At 48.5% G+C, this 25865-nt stretch overlaps 1 protein-coding gene across 5 annotated transcripts in view; it reads right to left on the bottom strand.

The window, feature by feature from the left end:
• The window catches only part of FBF1 (Fas binding factor 1), a 30416-nt gene extending 5811 nt beyond the window's left edge, over positions 1-24605 (bottom strand). Inside the window, exons 1-25 of one of the 5 annotated variants that reach the window (XM_019503232.1) lie at positions 24307-24605; positions 23744-23747; positions 23522-23638; positions 22222-22249; positions 19442-19483; positions 18793-18883; positions 18151-18211; positions 17115-17165; positions 16306-16450; positions 15727-15807; positions 13563-13682; positions 12763-12919; positions 11750-11883; positions 11043-11145; positions 10493-10921; positions 9529-9606; positions 9068-9162; positions 7919-7977; positions 6980-7027; positions 6734-6889; positions 5006-5106; positions 4178-4384; positions 2935-3042; positions 2080-2219; positions 1250-1368 (exon numbers count right to left, since the gene is read on the bottom strand). In XM_019503232.1, the coding sequence (XP_019358777.1) occupies positions 1250-1368; positions 2080-2219; positions 2935-3042; positions 4178-4384; positions 5006-5106; positions 6734-6889; positions 6980-7027; positions 7919-7977; positions 9068-9162; positions 9529-9606; positions 10493-10921; positions 11043-11145; positions 11750-11883; positions 12763-12919; positions 13563-13682; positions 15727-15807; positions 16306-16450; positions 17115-17165; positions 18151-18211; positions 18793-18883; positions 19442-19483; positions 22222-22249; positions 23522-23524 (2556 nt within the window). In that variant the 5' untranslated portion in view covers positions 23525-23638; positions 23744-23747; positions 24307-24605. The remainder of the gene's footprint in view (positions 1-1249; positions 1369-2079; positions 2220-2934; positions 3043-4177; positions 4385-5005; positions 5107-6733; positions 6890-6979; positions 7028-7918; positions 7978-9067; positions 9163-9528; positions 9607-10492; positions 10922-11042; positions 11146-11749; positions 11884-12762; positions 12920-13562; positions 13683-15726; positions 15808-16305; positions 16451-17114; positions 17166-18150; positions 18212-18792; positions 18884-19441; positions 19484-22221; positions 22250-23521; positions 23639-23743; positions 23748-24306) is intronic. The other 4 variants (XM_019503246.1, XM_019503263.1, XM_019503255.1 and 1 more) reach the window with 4 other exon arrangements.
• Between the last annotated feature and the right edge of the window lie 1260 nt (positions 24606-25865).

The following is a 25865-nucleotide window of genomic DNA, read 5'->3' as shown; positions in this document are numbered from 1 at the left end:
CCGAGCAGGTCATTTCCTAGGCAGTAGGTGTGCTGGACATTTTTCCTCCCTAGGTGCAGCACTTTGCATTTCTCCTTGTTAAATTGCATTCTACTGTTTTCTGCCCATTTGTCCAACCTGTCCAGGTCTGCCTGTAGTTGTTTCCTGCCCTCCAGTGTGTCCACTTCTCCCCACAGTTTTGTATCATTTGCAAACTTGGACAGAGTACACTTCACTCCCTCGTCCAAGTCACTGTTGAAGACATTGAATAGTATCGGTCCAAAGACCGAGCCTTGTGGGACCCCACTACCCACGCCCTTCCAAGTCTATACCGACCCATCCACTACCACTCTCTGGGTATGACCCTCTAGCCAATTTGCCACCCACCAGACTGTGTAATCTTCCAAGTCACAGCCTCTTAACTTGTTCACCAGCATGGGGTGGGATACCATATCCAAGCCCTTCCTGAAGTCTAAGTAAACAATATCAACCCCTACTCCTGTGTCAAGGTGTTTTGTAGCCTGGTCATAAAAAGAAACTAGATTAGTCAGGCATGATCTACCTGCTATGTACCCATGCTGGTTTCCCCTCAGCATAATTTTTCCTGCTGAGTTCTCACATATATGAGCATTAATAATCTTTTCAAAGACTTTGCAAAGGATGGAGGTGAGACTGACTGGCCTATAGTTGCCTGGATCCTCCTTCGTCCCCTTCTTGCAAATAGGGACCACATTGGCCCTTTTCCAGGGTGATGTTTCACCACTACCCTTTTCTTGGGCTTCCAAAACTCCAAGGCCTGAGTTTTGTTCACCACCTGGGAAGGCTATTTTCAAACTCTCCCTTCCCCCACAAATGGCTGTTACAGGATGGAAAATGTGATTGTTCCACCCCTGCCTCAAGTCTTCTTGATCCACCTGCTACTGGGATGTTGAGTTGTGGCTGTTTCACACCAGGTGGTCAGGTTCCCCATTCTGAGAACATTATGAGACAAAATTCCTTGAGTCTTCAACATAGGAGTGGTTAGGACTTCATTAGGCCATTCAGAGCAAAGCATTCTTATTCCCAAATACAGACAGAGCTGGAACTCATTTGACACAGGGGAAAGAATGGAAGCTGTGGAGCAGAAAGCCCAGACCTGAGGTTGATGATGTTCCTGCCTTGGTGGGAGCTCAGGGAAATGTCTGCATCATATACAGAGGTGGAAAAGGTGCAGGCTCCTCCATCAGAGCCAATGCTGAATGGAGGACATAGACTGTTCACCCAAGCTCACCTGCTCCAGGAGCCGCGTCTGCTCCCCTAGCCTGGCCTCCATTTTGGCAATGACCCCTTGCAGCCGACCCCGCTCATCTTCCATATCTCTCTGCTGTTGTGTCAGTCTATCCTGCAGCACTGAGGGGAGCGGGGAAAGAGTCACATTAGGGAAGCCTACAGGGGTTCCCAGGGTAATGTCATGGTCTACTATAAGGCACCTCTGTATCCACCCTAAGGCCAGAGCCTTCAAGTGCTGTGAATTGGTGTTGATCCATTGACTCCATTGCAATTGGGCTGGTCTGTAACATCTGGGGAAGTGTCCCTCAGTCTGAACAAGCTGGGATGGCACCTCCAGCAAGAAGCCTGTATATCTGCAGCATGTATGTGGAGAAGCTGTTTTAAGCTTACAGCATCTCTGGCTGTTGCATTCTCATTTGCCCTTGGGTATAATCCTTGGTGAGCTACTGCCATTTTCTGCAGAGAGGTCAACACACTATAAAGGAGAAGGACACCTCACTGGGATGTAGCCAGTCAGGTTTCTGCTTCTGACTTTCTGGCAAGTCATTCAATCTCTCTCTGGGCCTATTCCCAGCCTGTAAAATAGAGAAACAATCATCTCCTTATCCTGTGTTTGCACAGCACCTGGTATAAAGAGTATCTAGGTCCACGACAAGACCTTTGAGACACTACAGTAATCCCCACCCCCAACTTTAAGACTATCAGCTATTTGGGGCAGTGACCATCTGTTCCTCTGCTTGCCTGCCTTGCCACTACAAGTTGTGTTGGGGTCAAGGAGGATCACATAATATAAATAGTACTAATGGCTGTGCTAGAGAAGAAGGCTGGTACCACGGAGTTGCTCATCTCGCTGCCGGGCTCCAATCTCAAGCTCCTGTGATGTGTTCTGATGTGTGACCTCCACCTTGTGGGACAGGTCACTCAGGTTACTGGAAAACTTCTCCATCTGCTCAATGACACCATTCAGAGACCTGAACGAGAAAAAAGGCAGCATCTTGGTCACACAGTAGCTGCAAAGGTTCATGTTTTTAAAGGTGACTCTCATACCAGGAGGGCTAGGAAGATCTATTTTGAAACAATGAGTCAAATTCTGAGTACGGCTCTGGGGAAAAGGGAGATCAGATTCCTTGGGCAACAAATTTCAGCAATTATAGCTCTACCCTGAACCTCCCGTGGTCAGTTGATCCTTATTTCTCACGGGCAGCAAATGAGAGAGACTGTTTTCTCTCTGGGGTCAGGGTGAGGCCTTCAGATTTACTGGCTGTGATAAGTTTGTAAGTCAAGATAACCTTGGTCATTGAACCAATCACTCCTTTTCAGATGCCCTGCCACATCCCCAGCATCTCATGTTCTTCTCCTTGTTGGGGTCCATCCTATGTTCCAGCCCTCCAGTCATCTACTACCACCACACACTTTGGGGACTGTCACTCAACAGCTCAGGAGGACATGATCCTTCTTTAAGCACCCTCTGAAGGGTACCACCTTTAGGGAAGTCTATATGATACCAGCTCCAAAAAGAAGCTCTGCTTTTGAGAGACTCCCAAACACAAAGAGGAAGGATCAGCTGAACTACTTGAGAAAAGGAAGAGAAACTGAACCTCCATCACACTCTGAAAGGGACAGGGATTGGGAAAAGGGGGAAATCTTGCTGGAAAACGAAGGCAAGGTGGATGGGGTAGATGGTACCTGGTATGGGAAGTGGCACTGGTGACTGCATCAATCTCCTGATCTTTCAGTCGTTTTAGCCTCTGTAGCTGCTCTTCGTGGTCTCTGCACATTTCCAAAATGGATACCCTGTAGGACCCAGAGGGAAGGACACCTTTACTAACACTTTGCTACTTATGTTTCATATGAAGCAGGACGGGGAAATCACATGGTTCTTACCACCATGGTCTGAACCCAGGTAAGGGACACCAAAAGCTGAACTGAAGCAGCTTTTAGACTGATCTCAGTTTTCTGGCTCCAGGTGAGATCAACTGCAAATGGTCACTGGGTGACTCCAAAGAGACATCTCATTCCCAAAAGAAAATCTTGGGAGAAATCTACTGATTCCCACCAAAGGTATGAAGAGTTGGAGGATTCCAGTAGAAAGTCATGACTGAGCAAACCCAAAGGCCCTTTTTGTGGAGGGAAGTCCCTGTGATTTGGAGTCCTGGCTAAAGCTGGGAGAGCATTTTTGGATGAATAATTTATTCACCAAAATATGCAGTTTTGGGTTTACTGAAACTATAATAAATGTTTGTGCCAGATTCAGCCAATTACTTCACTTGCAAAACAGAAAAAAAACTGGAAAAATTCCTAAGATTTTGCTTCAACAGCTTTGAAATGAGGCATTTTGATCTTTCATTTTGAAATGACACTTTGAGACCAAATTTGCCTAAATTAGTTTTTTAAAAAGGTATTAAAAGTTTAGAAAACAAATCTGTTATGGACAACTCTAGTCAACGTGCAAAGAATTTTTTTGTTTTCCATTCTTCATTTGCCTGAGAAAACCGAACCAGTTTCAAGTCAGGTTGACCCCAAACAATTTTAATTTTAATTTTTAAAAAAGGTTTTTCAGGTTGCGTTATTCACATAACTCAACACCAGGCCCCAGGCCACACGCTGCAGACAGCACAGGCCAGATAAAGGCCATGCCAGGTGAGATGCCTCCTCAGCCTCCTCGCATTGAGGGCCAAATGCTCATAGGTAACTGCATAACCCATAATACGGGGAACAAGTGCTAGGGCCCTGTGCAGCACGGCTGATGCTGTTATTTATACCATCAAATTAGCTTAATATTTCTTGGCCCCAATTGAACCCACTTCCCTGTCAGCTCCACCATTTTTTCAACCCATTTCCAAGAGTGTTGACCCCTGCGGGATGTGAAGGTCAGGCCCTGCCCCTCTCCTCCAGGCTGGCTGCCTGTCCCTTCCACAACCTCCCTTACCGTTGCAACTCCCGCAGCCTCTCCACCTCTTGCACCTTCTCCTGCTCTAGCTCTGCCAGTCGGCGCTGATGCTGGGCCAGGAGCTCAGCCTTGGCCTGCTCTGCATTCTGGCACTGGGACAGGAGTCGTGCTGCTAGCTGCTCGTTCTCCTGCCGCAGCCTCTCCTCGCGCTGACGGTAGGAGTCTTCCACCATCTTCACACGACTCCTAAAAGGAAACCCCTATGGGCTGTGGAAGTTGTTCCCAAGGTACATGGGCACTAGTAGATGCTTAGGGCTTGAAAAGCCTGGGTTAAGGATCTGCTTTTAAATGCAGAACTCAAATGTGAATGCCAGTTTAGGAATCTGGCTGCTGATTTAATGGCAACACCCAGCTCTTGCCAAGGGTTTAACCTCTGTTAATATCCAAGTGCTTTACAAAGAAGACTAGTACCATTAGCTTCATTTTACAGTGTGGGAAAACTGAGGGACAGGGAAATTTAGTGAGTGATAATCCAAGGCATCCACTGGTTGGTGGCAGAGCTAGGGACAGCAAGCAACAGCACTGCTATTAACTTCATGATGCCCCTTCCACAGGAGGTCAGTGTTGTGATTCCCATCACAAAATGGGCCAACAGTGGCAGAGGTTACGTGACTTGCTCAAAGTAACTCACAGAATCAATGGAGAGTCTGGAGGTAGCATTTTGAATGCCCACTTAATGGTCAATGCTTCAGCTACAGAATCAGACCAAGTGCTGGGCACAGAACAGGGAACTGGGGACTGGGCACACTGGGGATACTGTGGCAAGACCTATGTGGACTAATGAAGGTAGGTGGACAACTGTGATACCTATGCGCGTTCTCAATGAGCTCCAAGTCTTCTTGGTGTCGCTGCTGCAGACTCTCCAGGAGCAACTTCTGCTGAGTCCTCTCCAGTTCCAGTTTTTGCACCTGAAAAAAATCAGGCATACACATAGGAAAACTTCTTTTTCCTGCAGTCATATCCCCCTAGACACAGGTGGGCAAAATACGGCTTGCAGTCTGGATTCAGCCCACAGACGGGCTTTGTCCAGCCTACAGTGGGTCCCATGGTCCTGCCTGACCCAGGTGCCGCCTGGCCATGGCACATTCTGCCGCCCCCTAGGCACATAGCAGGGCTGGGGCAGCTCTGTGGCAGGACTGCCTTCTGAGGCAGCCCAGGCAGCAGTGGCTCCTTTTGGTTGTCGCCACCACTGCCCCCAGCCCTGCTGTATCCCTTCATGCCCAGGGGGCAGCAGGATGAGCCACGGCCAGGTGGCACAGTGCAGGTCTCCGCTGGTACTGCGAGGCTGGGGGCACTGGCGATGGCAGGTGGAAGGAGCCGTCGCTGCCCGGGCTGCCTAGAAAGGCAGTTCAGCTGTGAAGCTGCCCCAGCCCCGCTGCATGTCCGTAGCCAGGACGTGCCATGGTGCGGAGGTAGAGAGCAGGCACGGGGCACGCTGGGGCTGCGTGCTGTTGGTGTTGGTGGGGAGGCGCCACAGGGTGTGTAGACTCCAGGCTGTTGCAGGGTGGGTGCTGACAGGCTCAGGGGGGGCACGTGCACAGGGGGGCTCCCATGCCCACCCCACTATACCCTCAAATCCTTCCCCACAACCACAACCTCCCCCACACACAATCACATACCTCACAAACACCACAATGTCTTACATCCTCCCCCACAACCCCTCCCCCGCCAACACCCACGTGCCTCTGGGGGGAGCCCTGGTCACTGCTACCCACACACCCCACCACACACATATACCCACACATAAAGCCCCAGACACCCTCCCCCTCCACACACCCCATGGCTCCCCACAAACCCCATACCCACCCACACACACACACTCACACCCTGCCAATATATAACAATAAGATTTCATTTTGAGCTCTTATGCAATCACCTCTATATACTCAGCACAAACACACAAATCAGGACAAAATATTTTTTAAAATAAAATTTAAAAATGTTATTGTGGATGTTTGATTTTTAGTAAATAATTTTGGGTTTTTTACCGGTTCCAAGATGGCAAACCCCCTTCCGAAAAGGGGTACTTCTGGAGACAAAGGGAGGGACTTTTGGTGGCAAAGGTCAGGGGTTAGGGACAGGACTTCCAGTCTCAAGATGGCGACCAGGGGGTAGGACACTTGTCAAGGGATGAGACCACTCTTGTGACCCTTGACAGCTCACTAAAACTCGTTAAGCAGCCCTCCAGCCAAAATAATCACCCACCCCTGCCCAAATGCAAATCACTGCCTGGATCACTCCTGGGATAGAGATAGGTTGGGAGGCAGGTGCCAGGAAAGCAGGAGTTGAGTTGAAAGTCTGAGGGTGGGTATCTATTAAGGTGGCCAGGCCCACTCCCTGCTGCCCTCAATGGACCTGTCACCTCTATGTGACCCCCCCAGACAGGAATGGACCACATCTTTCTATGACTTCTACTTGGGAGCAAAGTCTTGCCTTTTGCTGATACCCAGCCCAGCCCTTCTGTGAAAGTTGGTGCGGTATGAAGAGAACCATTCCTGTCTCGGCCTTCCCTGTGGCAAGCCATATGCCTCTCACCTGGCTCTCCAGCTGTGCCAGGTGAGTCTGGGTGCTGAGCAGCTCTGCTTGGTACCCTGCCACACTCTCCCGCAACTGTGCCTGCAGAGCCACCAGCCTCTTCTCGTAGTCCCCAGTGTTCAGCAAGCTCAGGGCCAAAGGCTCGGATTGCATGAGCTGCAAGGACAATGGAAATGAGACTGAGCCCTCTTAGAATGGCTCTGCCTCAGGAGATCCTCACCTGGAGAAACTGTATGCTGTCCTCACCTGCTGCTGCAGTAGAGCCTGCTGGAGAGAAGCCCCAGATGCGACAACCTGCAACAATAACCACAGGAAGAAAATCTCATGTACTTCTGTGGCGGAACATCTCAGCTCTGGGAACAATACCTGGTTAACACCCATTAAAATTCTGGCTCCCCCATTCTGGGGCTGCCTTGTCTGATCTAATCCTACTGCCCAGCTGGATGCTCTCTTCCAAGAAAGCAGTTCCAAAGGCCCTGTCTCACAAGACAGGACGACTCCCCACCTACACCCATACAGGCAAGGTGGGCTGTTCTGTCCTGTCTCATTGCTGCAGAGGCACTTGGGAATGATAAGCCTTATTCCCTAACACAGCAGCCACACCACAGCACAGGATGCAGGGAAGCCTTGATGATGAAAACCAAGCAAGACTTGCTGAACACATTCGTATTTAAAAAATTGGATAATTTTTCCCTGAAATTGCTAAGAACTCTCTTATGCAAAACATCTAAATGGTGAGAAACTAGACTATCAAACTGCTTTTAACTAGGATTCATGTCTCATTATTCATGAAAAAATATGATATTTGTATATTTATATTGCTGAGATTTTTCAAGCAGGACTCAAAATATCTCAAAGATGTAAAAAATATTGATTGCATCCAGTTAGGCAGTGGGATTAGACCAGAGAAGAAATTAGCTTGATTAAGGTAATTAAAAGCCCACAAGCTTCTTAGGAAAAAAAGAATGCCTTCCTCCCTTCTAACGATAAAGAAACTGATGCACAGTGCATGCAGGTGACTGGGCCTTGAGTCACTTAACAAATCAGTGAGGCAGCAGGGAACATAACTCAGGATGCTGACTCCCCTTTCAGCTTGTGTGCTTTAGGTCCTGCCCCATGGCTGTACAGCCAAGGGCACACGTGCTTAAGACATGTGTTTTCAGTGCTGTAGAGCTATACTCCTACCTGGGTCAGCATGGAAGGGCCAAGACTCTCCTGATGTCCCTGGGAGGCAGCAACAGGGCCTGAAAGTTCAACACAGGTGAAGTTCAGATGTGGCAATGAAAGCAGGCCACTCCATATGCAAGGACAGTGACACAGGACTTCTTGTCTGACCCAAGAGAAATTGAGCTCTCCTAGCTCTGATTATACCCTGCTTCAGTCTTGGGAGGACCAGGCTACCACCATATAAGCTCCAGCCAAGGAAGCCAAGTCACTCCTGTCCTCACAGTCTGCATGACCAGTGAGAAACCAGGAGGTTTTCTTGGTCCAAGTGTAGCATTTCCCAACCTTTTCCTCAGCATGACGCCATTTAAACACTAGAACTTTTTGCAACCCCAAACTGATGCAGACAATATCAACGCTCCCTCCCCCCTGTGGGCAGCATGGCTGGAGCAAAGCCTGCGGAGGTGGGCAGGATGCAGGCTGCCTACTATGGGCTCAGGGCTCCCTACCCTGCTACCCACCCCCCAGGGGCCTTAACAGCCCAGTGGGCATGAAGGCAGTAGGGTGGGGAGCCCTGAGATTGCAGCAGGCAACCCGCATCCACCCCTGCCCAGTGCATAAATCTGGGGGGCATGTGCCCCCCCCACCCCCATGGCTCTCTTCCAGGGTGTGCATGCAGCAGCAGGGAACCATCCCCCCGATGCCTCCTGGATGAGCTGCCCATGGCTCCATCCTATTCCCAAAGCTGGGTCCCACTTTCCCACCCTGGCCCTGGGACCCATGCACTAGCCTGGCTGGTCAGTGCCCCCAAACCCACTCCTCCCTCCTTCATTGCGGGGGGCCTCAATCTGCCCTCCCCCACCATAGACCTATCTGGAGGGAGCTGCACTCCATGCTGCCTGGCTGCCAAGTGCACGTGTGCACATGCATGTAGCACCCCCTGCCTGATTGCCCTCTTCCCACTTCCTCCAGCCCCAAGCAACCCCTTGAAGGCCAGGTCCCAGCCAGCCTGCAAGGGGAAACTGCTGTTTCCTGCTTTTTTCTGTGATTTTCATCATAATTGGTCGACACTGTCGAGTGTCTCTGCAACCCCATTTTTTATTGTTGCGACCCCAAATGGGGTGGGAACCACTGCCTAATAGTTGGGCTGATTTGGGAGACAAAACATACCAGCACTGCTGGTATCACCCGAGGATGCCACTCTCTTGGACTCAGATGCAAGAGACAAGTCATGTTTTGGAGTGGTCAGCCGTGGAATGGGATAGCTGTGGGATGGATGGAGATAGATGAGTGACTGGGTGCGGCATCACAGCCCCAGAGCAGGATTCATGGGGAGCAGAGAAAAATTAAAGGGGCATTTTCTGGTTAACCTGAAGGACTTTGTGTTTCTCCAAATTTAAGCCCCAGTGACATGGCACAACACCAGGCCTGTCCATTCCTGAACACAACAGTGTAAAGGGGCAGAGGTCAGAAACAGAGCTACCAGAGGTGCTTTTCCTTAAAGCTGCTGCACCCCATCTCACTGTTCATGAAGACCACAGCTTTACATGCTTGTGTTTGACACTAGCCATTGCCATTCACTTTAGTGGTTCCTATGGAGAATGGAGATCAGAAGCAGGAAGGAGACATACCCAGGCTCTTCCACCCTGGTAGGCTTGTCCTCTGATGCAGCAGGGTGCTGGGGTCCTTTTCCTGAGGCATCTGGTTGGCTGAAAACAAACGTCTCTTCAGTGGGAAAACACAAAATCTTAATATTAATGGAAAAGACTACTGGGGGCGGGTCTAATCTCTCATTGCTAGTTGCAAAGGTATTCTCTTACCTTGGTGATAGACATGGACAAATGTAATATCCACTAGTATAAAAAAAAGAAGTAGACAGACAAGGAAAACCCATAACTGGGGTACCTTCACCCAATCCAGAGAGAATTATCCCCCTGGGAAAAATTAGGGTTAAAACACAAGAGGCCTAAGTTACACTGGTTTAGGTTTTGTCTTTGTGTGTCCATCCTTGGGTAGCCCTGCTAAAAGCTAACAGGCTACTATCTGCTCCTTTGCTGCATGGAGTAATAGCTGCCTATTACTATGAGCTACCTTGGGATAGCTGCACATTGGGCCCTTCTTGACCTCAACAGAATTTACATTGGTTTATATATCAGTGTAAATGATCCTGGAATATGGATGCATCTGTCTGGGACCAGAGAATAAAGGTGCTTTCCTTCATCTGAAAATAAACTCTTTATCCCAGTCCTGGCAGCCCAGTTATGGAAGTGATCAGAAGTCACTCTCTTCAAACCATTCAGTTGCACAGACAGAGGGAGCAAAGGCACTCTAGAGGAAACCATGACGGCATACGAAGAGGATGCTTCACTTCTAGCCCGCTGGCTCATCTGTTGTTATGCCTGAAGAGAAATCTGCCCATAGCTATACATTTGGAAAGAGTTTTGTCAAGGAACCGACTAAGGTATTTTGCTATAACTTGCACCTCAGCTGACTGAACAAGGCTGGATCAATTTTGCTTATATAACTGAGAAGCCCCTGATGAAGTCAATGGGAGCTCTGAAATGCCCATGGGGGTGAGGGAAGGGGATTCTTTACCTGGGGTGAGAGATGGGATCTGCATCTTTGTCCTGCACCACAGGACCTGAGGGCCCAGCACTTCCCTCGCTGACCTTCCCCTGCACCTGGGCTTTCTTCCGAGACAGGGCATTACTCAGCCAGTTATCTTCCTCCTCTGTTGGAGCAGGTTTAGCTGCTGCCGGCTTTGTCCCAGATGGGGGTTGGCTGGCAGGGCTGGGTTGCTTGGCAGCTGAGGGGCTTGATGGCACATTCAAGGGGGCTGCTGTGGAAATACCTTTGGCTGAGTCCTTAGGTGGAGACAGAGGGTCCAAATCAATGAAGTCCTCATCTTTCAGCCCCAGCCAATCAGCCCCATTTTTGCTGCTTCGCAGGGGGCTCCTGGTAGGTGGAGTAGCTGGTTTCGACCTTTGATCAGTTTTCAGTTCACTGATATTCTCTGACGAAAACCTGAAAACAAAAAGACACACATCCACATGCATACCTGAGAGGGTTTCAGACCCCAGCTTCCTGTTGTTGGGGCAGCATGTCTAAGGCATCAGACACGGGTATTTCTCTATGGAAATTATACCTGACAGACTGACGTCTTGACTGGTGGCCTTCTGGGGTGGAGGCCAGGGTGGGCTGGTAGGCACCAAAGGTGAAATCCTCGTCTCCCCAAATGTCTTCCTTATCTGTTTATAGACAGGTGTCTGAACATCAATCTCTAGGGGTAAGTAGGCAGCATACACACACAAGCACACAACACTCACAGTCATACTCATGTGCTCTTTCTCCTGTTTGGAGCCTTGCTAGTATTCCCTCAGGTCTTATCCCCACTAGAAAAGCTTTGAGGTAGGGCTGTAACTGCAACAACTGTGCATGGGCACCAATTGGAGAGTATGGGGCCCCTTCCCCCAAACAGGGGGAACTCTGCCCCTTCCCCCAAACAGCATACCCATCTTAACCACAGTTGGCACAGAATACTACTGGCAATGCCAACACCTGCCCATCTAAAGGCTTAAGTCAAACTTGGGCTGAGCAACAAGGATGGCAAGCCCTCCTAGCACAGCCATGGCTTAGCCTAGGAAAGAAAAATAGCTTTTACTGGTATACTGATTTTCTGAGTGAAATAAGCTATAACTGCAGAAAGACATTCATAGTGGTATAATCTGAGATGTGGACTTTTACCATTGTAAAAATACTATTATAAATATTATATTACCATTATAAAAATACTACACACACAATTATATCCCTCATGACACTGCTGTAGTTCCCAGAGTAAATCTTTCTCACCTGGCTTCTTCTGGTATTTCTTATCCAGTTTGAACTCCTTTGGTTCCCCCGTGGCTGGTCGCTCCAGGAGTTTGGCTGAAGTCCCTCGTCCCAACAACTCATCCAGCTTGGAGCGGGCAGGGCGGACCTCTTCTCTGCCAGAGCACAAAGAGTTACATAGTTCTATGGCAGGGGATGCAAAGGGCCAAAACACTATCTTGTTAGTTAGGATGCATCAAGGAGCTAGCGGGACATGGACATTTTCTGCAGAAGCTAAGCTTCTGCTGTTGCTTTATTTTTCTCAAGACCCTAAGGGCCAGACACAATTCCACCTACAAAGTGTTTAATTGGACGTGGGTTCCTATGTGAGAGTCTATTCCACCCTCCCAGAGTCCCTGAGAAGCCAGCAACCTTACATGCTTCTGTAAGGTGCCTTCCGGTCACCAAAGCAGCAAGGTCTAACCTAACTTCTGCATCAGTGACTGCTCAGAGACTTGAGCAGGGTGGGAAAGGATCATATTTAGGAGGCTAATAGGTGGAAGAGGATCTTCCCTCAAATTTCTGCCCATATGGTTTAAAAAAACCCAACCAACTCTGCAGTCAGCCCAGAACTGTAACTGAGAGGAGCAGACAACCTCAAATATCTTGGCCAGGTTACCTTTTTAATCTGTTTTGTAAGGAACCTAGCACAATGTGGCCCTGTACAAAGAATTAGTAATGACAACGACAAATGGTAATACTGCTAACTATTTATTTTAATAAATCAATCCTGCTGCTCTGACATAGTGAACTGAACTCCAGTATTTTGTCATCTTTTACCCCCATTTCTTCCTTTCCCCCTGACTTGGAGACAACTCCAATGAAACATCAAGAGCACTAGCAGTTCATGCCTCTGCACCCACTTAGATGTGAGGTAATATAACAGAGTCTTTCTAGCACTGCACTTAATGACTGGAACCAAGCCTAACTCCCACAGGAGTGTTTCAATGCTTCATTTCTATCTATAGCCTTGTGTACAGAAGGAAGGGCCTTACTCTTCCCCCTTCCTCTCCTGCTTCAGATCTCCCTTCAGACTCTTGCCAAACCCCAGGGCGCTCATGAGGTCATCAGCATCATCTTCAAACATCAGCTCTTCCTTCTTCCGCATGGGGGCCATTGTGTGGTGAGGCATCGAAGAGAGTGATGTCTCTGTTAAACAGAATCAAGAGCTGTTGTAGCAGTGACAGTCATGATTCCAGTATGAGTTTATCCTCCACAGCACACGAGGCACAGTCTGGTGGGGTCTTCTACATGTTTATGCAGAAATGATTTTTCTGGGGCCAGAAACACAAATCAAAGGGAAGTGACAAAGCAGGAGGTCCATACTTTTATTTATTTGGATTATCTGTCTTTTGGAGAGCTTGGTGAGACATTTTTAACAGCCTCTCAACTCCCAATTTGTAGAGCTCCAGATATCCCAGAAGCCCCAGCTTTGCCAGAGCTTTTCACTCCTGAACTGTAGTACTCCCTGGGACTGGCACCCTCCACCAAGGATTGGCAGCATTTCCTGCTATAGGAATCCTGGATGTTCTCCTCTGACACACAGCTCTACCAGCTAAAGCACAAACTTGACCTGTGACCCTAGGCACAAGGGCTCCTAACTCTGCCAATCCTGAATCTCCACAGAGACACCAAATGTGCCCCAACTTGCTAATGTGAAAAAGTACCCATCTGGGGCTAGAATAATGCCAGAATTTGAACCCAAGTCCTAGGAGATGAAAGACCAATTTCGATCCGACCGAGCAACTTGGACCTAATTCAAGGGACAGGGTCTATTTACAGTATTTCCAATTACCTTTCCCTTTGGCTGGCCCAGTGTTTCTTTCAGGGCTAGTTTTGGGGCCTGATGGAGGCAGTTTCTTGGCAGCTTCTTCCTCTTCATCTGACAAAAGCCCTGTCAAAGGATCATCTAAATCTATGAATTACCCCAAAGGGAAAGAAGAAGAGAAGAAAAGACAAGAGTCATTTGGAGGAAGAACTCTAGCTCTAAGAAAACAATGTACCAAGAATGGACTATCTATCATCTTTATTTTGGGGATTGTGTACGAATTAAATTGGGGTGGGCAAAATGCGGCCTGTGGGCCAGATGCGGCCCGCCAAGCCTTTCTATCTGGCCCATGGGGCCCTAAAAATATAGAAAATTAATATTTATCAGCCCCTTGCTGCCTGTCATGCAGCCCTTGATGGCTTAAAAAAAAAACTCAGTAAGCCGCCCTCCACCCGAAATAATTGCCCGCCCCTGAATTATATCTTGCTTCTGCTGGAGTCAACAGCACTATTTGCTGGGAGCAAGTCTGGACCCCATGTTTATATTATAATGTAGATATATTAATATATACACACACTAGCCAATTGCCCGTCAAGAATGATGGGGAGGGGGTGGAGCAGGCAGAGATGGAGCCCTGTGGCCCCCCCATCTGGGCCCGCTCCCCCCTTCCCTCCTGCTGCTTCGGGTCTAGGCCTGCTCAGGGGCTGCAGCATCAGGGGGAAGGCAGAAGCAGGCTCGGGGCCGACGAAGGGGTGGGGGAGGAGTGGACCCGGGCCTGAGGGGTGGAGGTGGCCCGCTCCTCCCCTCCCCTTGCCGCTGCCATGTTGGGCCAGGCTTGCGCCTCCTTCCCCTTTCCGCGTTGGACCCAGGCCCACTCCCTTCCTCCCCCCACCAGCACTGCCGTGTCTGCCCATGTCTACTTCCCTCACCACTGCCACCGCGGTGTGCCCGCTCCTCCCCACACCCCGCACTGTGTCAGCCTGCATCAGTCCTGCAGGCAGTGATGATGGAAGTGGGTGGGCTGAGGCCAGCGCTGGTGGCCTCACCCCTCCCATGGCGTCCTGACCTCACCCCTCATCCCCCTACCTGGCCACCTATTGACCTAATCCAAAGCCCGCTGAAGCTACTTAAGAGTCCTTCTACCCTTTTCAGCAGACTTTGTAACAGGGAGCATAGTATTCTGGTTAGAGTAAAGAACTGGGATGTCGGGACACCTGGATCCCATTTCCACATCTGTGACCTCTGGCTGCTGTGACTCATTCTTGTTAGGTGTAAAGCAGATATAAACTTTCCCTCCCTCCCTCCTCTGCAGGGATGATGGGAAGTTAGAGATTAATGCTTGTAAGGAACTATCCTTCTAAAACATATACCTGCAAAGATCTGAGAGAAACTATCAAATAAAAAAGGTCTGAGGGAACATAAACCCAAACACAGTGCCCACAGAAATCGCACAAAAAGATGGCCCCAAGGCAGGCTATTTTTAAATCTGGGTTTTCTAATTATTTACTTATTCCTTTACTTGGTTGCTTTCTAGGCTCATCCTCTGCTGTGTGAAAAGAAGGGAAGAAGGGATAGAGAAATGAACTAAAAGAGATCCTCACACATACGCATGTACCACCCACTTACTCTCTGGGACGTTTCTTTGGCATTTCCATGACCAATTGGTACACTCTCTCCTACCTTATGCTTGCTGATATAATTTGGAGGCATTTGGGCAATGTATAACACAGGACTTAATTCAAGTGAATTTGGTGCTGGCAAATGGTGCCTGGAAGCTGAAGTCGGCTCTATTATGACAGCAGGGATAACAGAGGAGTCTTAGCTGCCCTGTGGCTTCGACACCTGACCTAGAGAGCCTCCCTGGAACAAAAGGGAGCTCAGGTCTTCTAGCCTACTTAAAGCTAGACCTCTCTGTCACTATCCTGATGAAAACATTTACAGTATGGACACATTAGAAACTGCTGAAGAAGACCAGCAACTCCCATCACACAGGTACCTTCATGGTACTTTGACCTGGCCCAGATTTGAGCTGATGACCTCTCTGATTCCTATTATCCATCCACTCCTCCAGCAACCCTATCACTAAAGGGGATGACTCCCTACACCCTTCCCCTTAAATCAGGATGTTAAACAGTAAGCATAGAGAGAGCATAGCTGCAGCTGTCCACTTGGGGCTACAGCAAGATCTTACTTTCAAAGGAAAACTTCTTATATTGCTGCCAGGTGGTCGGGGGAGTGGTAAGAACTTTCTTTTCGATCCTAGTTGCCAACTCTGCCACAAAAGGGAGGGCATTGACACGGTCAGAAATGGGGTTTCACATACAGGCAGGCATTAAGCTATATAAATGGATATGCAGACTGGTGAGGCAGTGCCTGTGTGTTAAGAGGAAGACCACTACAGTCCTCTAAAACAGAGAATTAGAGATCTGGGCATAACGCTTAGCTGGGCAAAATGTCAAGGGGTACTCTTATTGGACCACTTTGTGCTACTGAATACAAAGGGCAGATTCAAGAGAACTGAGTTTCTAGAGGGTGAGGATCCCCACATCCAAGAGCCTTGGTCAGGGACTAGCAATGTCCCTAACTATGATCCACTGACCATATTGGAGGCCCTGCTTCTAGGTAGCCAAAATCATCTTTCTACATGGGAACATCCATGCCACTAAGGGTACTCCATGTTCAAAGCCCCAATGCACAACAGCTTCAAGCCAAGTCAATCGGAAATCAGTTGAGCTGTACAGAAAGAAAACTCATAGGCGTCCCCACTTACCTTTCTCAGTACTTGTTAGCTTCCCTGCTGGTTTTACTGGGTTTCTTGATGACTCAATCTTCTCAGGACTCTTTGCAGTTGTCCTGCCAGGCCCAGAACCAGGCTTTTTTATGCCTAAGAGATCAGCTTCCATGTTGTCCATATCCTGGAGATAAGCAGAACATTCAGGAGCACAAGGAGCTGAGCCAGGGCTCTGGAGCTCAGCCAGTAGAGCACATATGAAGTTTTGCATGGTCATTAACACAGGTCAAGTAAAACCAAGTCTGTGGTATGTGATACATTTTTTATATGCTGCCCAGGGGTGGAGACCTCAAGGCACTGCTCTCTGCCTGGGGAGGATTTACCCAGAAGGTGGTAAGTGGATCTTCACTTCAGGTCTATTTCCCAGTCTGGCTCTAGTTCTGCTCCTAACCAGAGAAGCAATGGTAGCATGCTTGATACCAACATTACCTCACTGGGGTGGCCCCAGGGAGAGGTAAGGGTCATGCCACAAAAAAGCTTCTTCATGTCAGCTTCAGCAAACATGCTGGTCTCCCCAGTTTTCAGTGACTTCCAGCCATGAGGTTTTTAACTGGACATGGATGGGAAGCAAAGATTGATGTTGCAAGCCTTTCATTTTTGTCACGTTAGTCCTCAGAACTAAGATGCAACCAAAGATACAACAGTGTTGCCTGTGAAGAAAAGATCTGGGAAGACTGGCTGCCAGTTAAACCACAGTTAGGAGAATCAGGAATACAGACTTGGAGAGAAGTCAGGGGTTAGTTTCAACTCAACAAAGCTCTGAGATTATCAATATTTTACTCAGTTACCTTCAAGGATTCTAGCAGAGCTTGTGGATCTGCATCCGAAACATCAGATCCCTGCATACCAGATAGGGAGAGAGAACAAACATGGGCATTTTCAGAAGCATATGGCACTAGAAGAGGTTCCAACAAGCCCAGAAGACAAAGGAATGTTTTATTTTTTGTTTAAATATTTTCACTTGATACAGAAAACTCTATCCTTTTTAGGCACCTATTATTCTACACCTGCTATTCCATAGCTAGCTGTTGTCTAGTCTGAAAATGAATAAATGAATCAGATAACCCAAGTCCTGTCCACATTAAAACAAAGTGCCAGGAAGTCTGTCTGATGTGGTAACAGAGAAGATGATGCATCTACAGATGTTAGACCAGCAACACAGAAGCTAAGAATCCCAGTTCTGCTGCTGATTCACTGTGATCCTGGACAATTCACATCAGCACTCAGGACTTTTAAATTTCTTCAACTCGTAACATAGGAACAGAAAGATGTGCCTCACTACTGGGAGCATTATCCGTGTTAACTACTGTTTGTCAAATGCTTTCATGAAGCTTGGGTATTTTTCAATTCTTTGAGAGAATGAAACAGTTATGGGGAAACTCTTGATCTGGGGAAATTTTCTTGATGAACTCTGGCTGTAATTCATGGAAACAGCACTATCACTTTTGCTTATTTACTTTCACTATAAAGTGTTTGGAGATTCTTTGTCTGAAGGACATTATATCAGACTAAACTATATTGTCATGCAAGTCACCCTGGTAGCATTCAGCCTCATTTAAGATTTTTACTTCTCATTTTCTCATCAACCTATGTCATTCCTGTTTTAGAACAATTAGAGGAACATGTGAAAAAGCTCTTCAGTCAGTGAGATTTCTACAGTCAGATTCATCTCTGATGTGCTGCTGTTGCCTCCAATGGAATTGTACCATGCATGACTGACTCTAGCTCTGTGTGTTTGCTATGTGGCCTGTCCTCCAACCTTCTGCCTCACATACACTAGAAATCTAGAGACCATGAGGACTCTCTCTGCTGAAGGACACTCACCTCTGTAGCTGCACCTTCCTCAGCAGCCAGCTTGCTGAAAAAGTCATCCTCAAAAAGGGATCTGCAAGGGACAAGCAGGAGGATTAGGCACTTCTCTTCTTGCACTTCACTAATCCCAACACAGAAAGTCAAGATGGAGGTTGCTGCAGAAGTCATCTGTGGTGTGTGAAGCACATCTGACATTTAAAGTAGGAGAGGACTGGAAGAGGCCCCTACAATGAAGGATTTATTCAGACAAGCTAGTATTTGGATGGCTGTTTTTTCTATGTATTGTTCTAGTGTTCCCTGCCTAACCCATTACAGGAGTCTTATTACATCAACAGACAAGGGGTTAATCAAGATCACAGCATGGCTCATCATTTTTAACTAAACAATATTCAGAATGAGATTTCCAAAAGTGTGAAGGCAGAGAGCTGCCCAATGCCTACTGAAATACACAGGGAAGAGAGCCTGATGCCCTTGTTGATCCTTAAAAAAACATTCCCCCATGGTGATAATTGTAAATTCAGAACCTAAATTACTAGTACTAGGAAGTGAGGCTTGGGAAATGACTGTACAACTTACAGGGTGCAGAGAGACCAGTAGGGAGCAAGGCCTCTTTCTTCAATCACCTATTTAATGGCACAATTCAGACGTACTCACTTGTTGCTGGTCCTGGAGCTGGGTCCCCTGGGTCTCCCTCCACTGGTCCCAGAAGGCTGGGAAGGTCTGTTAGATCTAACAGGGATTTCATCTGGAAACAAGACACAGGCAGTTTGGAATGTTTGGGTGAAAGCTTATCCTGGACCAGTGGTTCCCAAATAACCTTGGGGTCACATTCCCTTCTTAAGTTTATCCTGCTGCTGTGTGGGTCTGGGATTCTGCGTTACAGAAAACAAAATGCTGATACTTCATGTCAGGACAGCCACACTGTAACCACTCAATCAGACACTGCAGAGTTGGTCTTCATTATTTCTTTTGTTCCTTTTCCTGCATGCCTATTGCCCCTTTTCTATTTCTTCCACTAATGTGCTCTCTAGAAGTTTGTCTCATACCCTCTAGAGATTGAACAGGCTGCATGGAAAGTGAGCAGTCCTTCCAGCCCTAAAGGGGATGCCTATAGGCCAGGGTAGAGACAGTATGGCAGGGAAAATTTGGCTGCAGGAGTAACCAACAGTATAGCTGCTCTCTGGATAAGATGAAAGCTTTGTTTTGTTTAGAGAGCCAGCATCCTTCACTAGTTCCCCAAACACATGGAAAGACTACAATATAAACAGAGTTTCCTTCTCAATGCCAAGGAAGATGCGTTTACCATCGTCTCCAAGAAGGTCACCGAGCACATCATTGATGGAACCTATTGAAAACAGAGCAAGGCCATTGCATCAAAAAAACTGGAGACACAAGAGCCAGAAAAGTTGTTTCTGTATATTGAGATGGCTTGGATGTTTAAAGCCTTAAGACCCAGGGACGAAAATTTGAGTGTAAGCATCACCAGCAAGAGGTCCTAAGTTCTCATAGCCACCCAAACAATAACTTCCACTGATGTCACTGGGAGCAAGATTTTCTCCAACCGTGACCACCAAGGCGGTGTTCCTAGTCTCTAGGGATAACTGCTTTTCTTGTATGGGATATTAGGCCTGTGAAAGTGGCTAGTATTCGCTTTGAATTTGGCTGATTCGGAGGACAGTAATTTGATTTGGTGATTCAAATCACTGTCCCAGTTCAATTCAGCCGAATCTTATTTGGAGATTTGGCTGCTGCTGAATCTCCGAATCAGCTAGGCTCATCCTCTGCCTCTCTTCCAGCCTGGCAATGGCTACCCCAGCTCCCAGCACTTGTTAAAAAAAAAAACCCTGACTCAGCGGGTGCTGCCGGGCGGGGGGTGATCCTCACTGCCCCCTGCTGTGTGGGGGCCTCTGCATGAGCCCTCTGCCCCGCCGCTTGCTCCCTCAGCCCCCACATAGGTGCCCCACCCAGGCCAGCTCTGGCCTTTTAAGAAAAAAAACAAACAAACCGAAACCCCCCCCCGGACTCACCGCTCCTGCTGGTGGGGGGGCAGGGCAATCCCCACTGCCCTGTGCGACGTGGGGGTTCTGCACGAGCCCCTGAAGCCCCAAGGGCACTGCAGTAGTGGTGAGTCCCGGGGCTTCTCTTGGTTTTTTTTTTTTCTTCTTAAAAGGCCATACCTGGCCCGGGCGGGGCACCCGTGGGGGTCGGAGCTGGGGGAGCAAGCAGGGGCTGGGGGCTAGCAGGGGTCCCCCCCTGCCCCTAGTACTTACCAGCTCAGTGTCGGCTGCAGCTCTGTACTGCAGCCACCGAGGACTGCCTGAATCATCAAAGCTCTCTGAATCTTTTCCGAAGATTCAGAGAGCTTTGAATTAATTCAGGCCTTTAAATTGGTCCCCTGCTTCAGTTTGGATTTGGAGATTCAGCCACTGAATTGGGCTGAATCTCCTCCAAATCGAATCACTATCCAAAGCTTCGCACAGTCCTATGGGATATTACTCACAGAGGTAATGTATAGTTAACCTCCCACTTTCTTCTCCAGTGGGAACATCTTGGCTTTACGCCCACTTTATGGAAATGGGAGACTACCTCCCTAGCTTGCTCCTGCAGCCATGCAGCTGAGGGCAAGTGGTACTCAGGGGCAGCCAAACCCCAAGCCTCTGGGCTTAGGCCTGCACGGAGGATGCCTGCCAAATGATTTGAAAGCATCTGAAGCCCCAGGTGGGGGTGGAGGATATTTACCAGTAGTAGGGCTACATATAGTTCTTGAATGACTCATGGATTTGGAATTGATTTGGCTTGGAACATGAAAAATGTTACTTAAAAAAAAAAAAGAAGAACGTTTGGGCTGAGTGGGGCTCTATGGAGAGTCCTGTCCTCACTCTGCCAAACGGGGAATTCCTTCTTTATTGCATCTCCAAAATCCTCCCATCAATCAGTTGCTGGTCACATATTGAGATTAAAAGAATCTAATGAAACTCTAAACCCAGGGCATATTGAAAAATCCCAGGGGCTCTTTTTAAATCCCTATCTACCTACCTACCTAGGCCAACAGCAATTCTGCGGGGGGGGCAGCATGTAATGACCTCTGCCACCTAAGTAGGTTGATGTGGGAGATAGTAAGGTGAAGTTGACAAAGACATGCTCTCCTCTGGATCAGCATAATTCCCCAGGGCCCTTTTTATGTGTTACATTTATGCAGCAATTAATGTGCTAATCATGGCATAAAAAATGGCAAACGTAAAAAATGTGCACCCATTTTAAGGTGCCATAAAATGACAAACCTGCCCTAAAAATGTGCTACATATAATGTAACACATTTTTAGGGCTGGTTTATACGGCATCTTAAATTGAATGTGTAGCAGGTTGGGGCAGGGGCTGACACTCAGCTGACTATGTCAGCTTCAGCCAGGGACCACACTGGGGCCTCAAACCAGGCCCAATGCAGCCTGGGACCTGTGGGCGACCAGCTTTCAATCTGCCAGTGAAGAGAAGCCTGGGATAATGATGTAGAAAGAGTGCAACTGGAAGCTGATCCCGATCCCAAACTCATGCCTCCTCCCATGTACGTGTGGCATAATATAATTGTTGGGATTGGGGATCAGATCCCAGGGCAACTTTAAATTAGTATGTGCCAGGAGCCTAAGATGGCAAATCCATCTGATTTCAGGGGTAGCTTAGAGGTTTCCGACCAGCAGGCCATGAAGGGTTGGTTGCCGGGTCGTGGCACAAGCTTTAACCACTGCTAGCCAGCTAGTGATGTGTATGTATGATTTTTAGCTATTGTCTCCCCCCATGTAAAAAATAGATTTAAATATGTAAATTAGATTGTTTCTATACCCGTTCGCCAGTATTCTTTGAGTGAGTTTGCTGGTCCGCAGTATAAAAAAGGCTGGGAACTACTGGGGTAGCTGACATTAGCAATGACTCGACTCAAGTAAGCTGAAACAGCTTTAAACCAAGGAAGTGAATCACTAGCCAGGATTCCCCACCTCGGACTTCTATGGTTGTCAGGAGCACCCCCAGTTTTGACCCACCTATTCTCAAGCAGACTAAGAATAGTGAGGTGCAGACGAGGGCTCATACCTTTTAAGCCTTTCTTCGGTTTTGTAGCCTAAGGAAGAAAATAAATTTTGACTTGTTACAAAAATAAAAAGCACTGAAAGCAAGACACATCCAACAGGACTTTTCCTGCACAAGGTTCATAGGATTATAGGGCTAGAAGGGGTCTCAAGAAGTCATTTAGTTTAGCCCCATGCTCAAGGCAGGATCATCCCTAACTAAACTAACCCAGCCAAGGGTCTGTGCAACTTGCTTTTGAAAATTTCCAGGGATGGAGATTTCACAGCTTCTCTAGGCAGCCAGTTCTAATGCTTGACCACTTTCACAGTCAGAAAGTTCTTCCTAATCTCCAACCCAAATTTCTCCTGCTGCAGCTTGACACCGTGCTCCTAGTCCTGTCCCCTACAGCCACAGAGAACAGCTAATCCCATCCTTTTTATAATCAACCTTCAGTTTTTGAAGACTGCTATCAACTCTGCCACCCCGCTGCCCCCCATCTTCTCTTCTTCAAGCTAAATAATCCTGGCTCTTCCAGCTTTTCCTTATAAGTCACATTACCTAGGTCTGTAATCACTCAGTTTTGCTGCACTCCACTGAACTCTTTCCAATTTGTCCACATCTTTCTCCAAGTGTGGGGCGCAAACCTGGACGCAGTACTCCAGGGGAGGTTTCACCAGTGCTGATCAGAGCAGCAGAATCACTGCCCTGTTAATTTGCTGTATTGTAGAACCGCACGTTAGATAACTCAGTCTAGGCAAGCCAGCCCAGATGCAACATTATTATTACTGTCATTATTTAGATGCATGTCCCGCACTATCCAGAAAGCCTCAGGGTGGCTTACAATACCAGACATGACATGTCCACCATGATCCCTGTTGTTTATTGATGAAGTAAAAGTCAGATTTTCTTGTACAATCCTGACACAATATGGGAAAGCTTCCCAGGCCAATTGGGATATAATGCATGAAACAATGGAATCTGTCCTGCGTATTCCTGAAGATTACCATAAGTAATTGTAGCAAGCACAGTTCCTTCTTGGTGCTAACTAGACAGCCAAGATTTGCAAAAGTCTAGTGGTGCATTCAATCATCGCTGCCTTAGGACACTGGTTCCCAACCTTTTTTATACCGGCAAACTGTGGACTGGAAGTGACTGTAGACCGGCAAACTGCATACCAACAGCCAACCCTTCATGGCCCAGTATTGGGCCACGGCCCAGTGGTCGGGAACCTTTGCCTTAGGGCATCACAACAATGAAGTCTGTCTATTTCTGTTCTAGTTTTCATACCTCTTTTCTACCCATTGCCCCTTCACGTCACACTCACCATCTCACGGCTTGCAGGGGGTCTTTTCTTCCGTGGGCTTCTGCTCAGTCATTCAGTCTCCGCCTCCAGATACGGTTTAACAATGTAATCCTGCGACCCAATCGATTCAAGCCCAGTCTAACAAAAGAGAGCAAGATTTCCTGCTTCAACCTTCACATTCAGTAGAATTACTGTGCAACTGACTTCCTTTCTACCCAAGACCTTTCAAGTTTTCCATCCCACTGCTCTCCAGACCAGCGGTTCGCAAACTGTGGGTCACGACCCCAGTGGGGTGCCAACATTAGTGGATGGGGTCACGGGGGTGGGCAGCTGGGAACGAGGGGCCACACAGAGGAAACGGGTCCATAAATGGGGTCATGCTGAGGAGACGTTTGGGAAGCGCTAACCTAGACCAAGGCAAGGGCAGGCTGGTTTTAAAATAACGGAAAGAAAAGCACTTAGTACTTGCAGCGAGTTGGATGGGGCGACCACTGAATGTTTCAGAGACATTGAGACGGTCAAATATACCCAGGAAAGGGGGTAAGAAATACCATCCTGGTTTCAGGCAGACAAGGCTCTTTGGGTAAGTCTGATATCTCTTATTAGACCAACTCAAATCGCTGGAAAATTCTTCGTCGAAAGCTTTCGGGTATAAACACCCCTCGTCAGGCTAAGGAAGCTCGGGAATTAATAATAAAGAGGCTGGAGGCCAGTCTGCATGCCAGGAAAGGTGAAGATGTAAACTGAGGAGTTGGGGGCTGAGGCAGAGACAGGGAGTGAGGGGATGATAAACAGCAGAGAGGTACCTGCGGAGTCAGGTTATAACGTGGCATAAATCCACTGTCTATATTTAGTCCATGATTTTCTGCATCCATTAGGCTGAAGGGAAGCTCACCCTGGGTGCAGTGCTGCCGAGGCCGGGACGTGAATGATCCGCGGTTGGTTTTTGTGTCTTAATGACTTGTCATGCCCGACTGCGGACCCAGGACGAGACGAAGGAAAAGGTCCTGGGAGCGGCGGGGGGCAGGGAGCAAACCCCCGGCTTTCTGCGACCGGAGGCTGCAGCCCGCGCTGTTCACCCGGGCGGGAGCAGGCCGGACCTGGCCCGCGCGGTTGCTACAGCAACCCGCCCCCGCCTCGGCGCTCAGCCTCGAGCCCCCCGGGACATGTAGTTCCGTCCCCGAACTACAACTCCCAGCATCCCTTGCGGGCCCAATGACGTAGAGGCAGGGAGCGGGCTGAGGCAAGTGATTGGCGGGCTGGCATCCAATCAGTGCTTCAGGCTATAGGCACACCCCGCACGCCCGGGGCCCTGGGGGCGCTAGGAGATCGGGCGCCCGTTGGGGCTGGTGGTCGCTGATGGGAGGTCTGCAGCTGCCCGGTGATTGCACTGACACGCCTCGTGGTGACCGGCGCGGACAGCTTTCCTCTGCCATAGTCACTGCATCCACCGAGGAGCTACTCCAAACAGCTGAGCAAATCATTCTGCAGCCTGGGCTGGAGTCCTGTGCAGGGGAGAGGCTTTCAGGGAAGCTGGTGGACAAGGGGCCACAGTCCTCCCCCTTCTTGGCTGCAGTGGGCGAAGCATTTCTTCAGACTGGGGTATCAGGGGCCGCCTGTGTGTTACCCACAGTAATCCTAGAACATGTTAAGGACTTGCAGAGAGAAAGCATGGTCTTGAAACAGGGGTGTAGGTTGTAGCCGTGTTGGTCTTGAAATGGCACCAGAGCTGCCAGGGCAGTGTTTGAGAGGCAGGTGCTTACTTTAAAAGGCAAGGAGCCAAACTTGTTGCACTGGCACTTGGAGGAGCCGAGCTGGAAAAGCAAGAGTTGTTAAGGCCCAGTAGCCTTATGCAGGGTGGAGTTCTTTGTTCCTTGTCCATGTCTTTCCTCACAGACATGTGAAGGAGGTTAGGTTATGCAATCCCCCACCTGCCTGCAGCACACTTGTTCAGGCACCTGAAGCTGGTTCTTGCTTCAGTTTTGGATCAATCTGTAGGGGTCTGGGCTCTTCCTTGGAAAAGGCCTAGCTGCCCTGACCCCACATTGCTAAGCACAGAAAGACAAAAGAAACAGGAGCCAACATCTAGGCCCTGCAGCTGGAGTACCGCATCTAGTTTTGGGCTCCACAATTCAAAAAGGATGTGGAGAAGCTTGAGAGAGTCCAGAGAAGAGCCAGGCACATGATCAGAGGTCAGGAAAACAGACCTTACGACACCAGGCTGAGAGCCAAGGGACTCTTCAGTCTGGAAAAGCGCAGGCTCGGTGATCCGGTGGCCACCTATAAGTTTATCAGGGGCACTCATCAGGAACTGGGGGAACGTCTGTTCACCAGAGTGCCCCAAGGGATGACAAGATCGAACCTT

This window comes from Gavialis gangeticus, unplaced genomic scaffold (assembly GCF_001723915.1).
Source record: "Gavialis gangeticus isolate Ggan-Ray unplaced genomic scaffold, GavGan_comp1, whole genome shotgun sequence".
Taxonomy (NCBI): domain Eukaryota; kingdom Metazoa; phylum Chordata; order Crocodylia; family Gavialidae; genus Gavialis; species Gavialis gangeticus.
The sequence above is the reverse complement of the archived record's forward strand: the minus strand, read 5'-3'. Positions and strand labels throughout refer to the sequence as shown.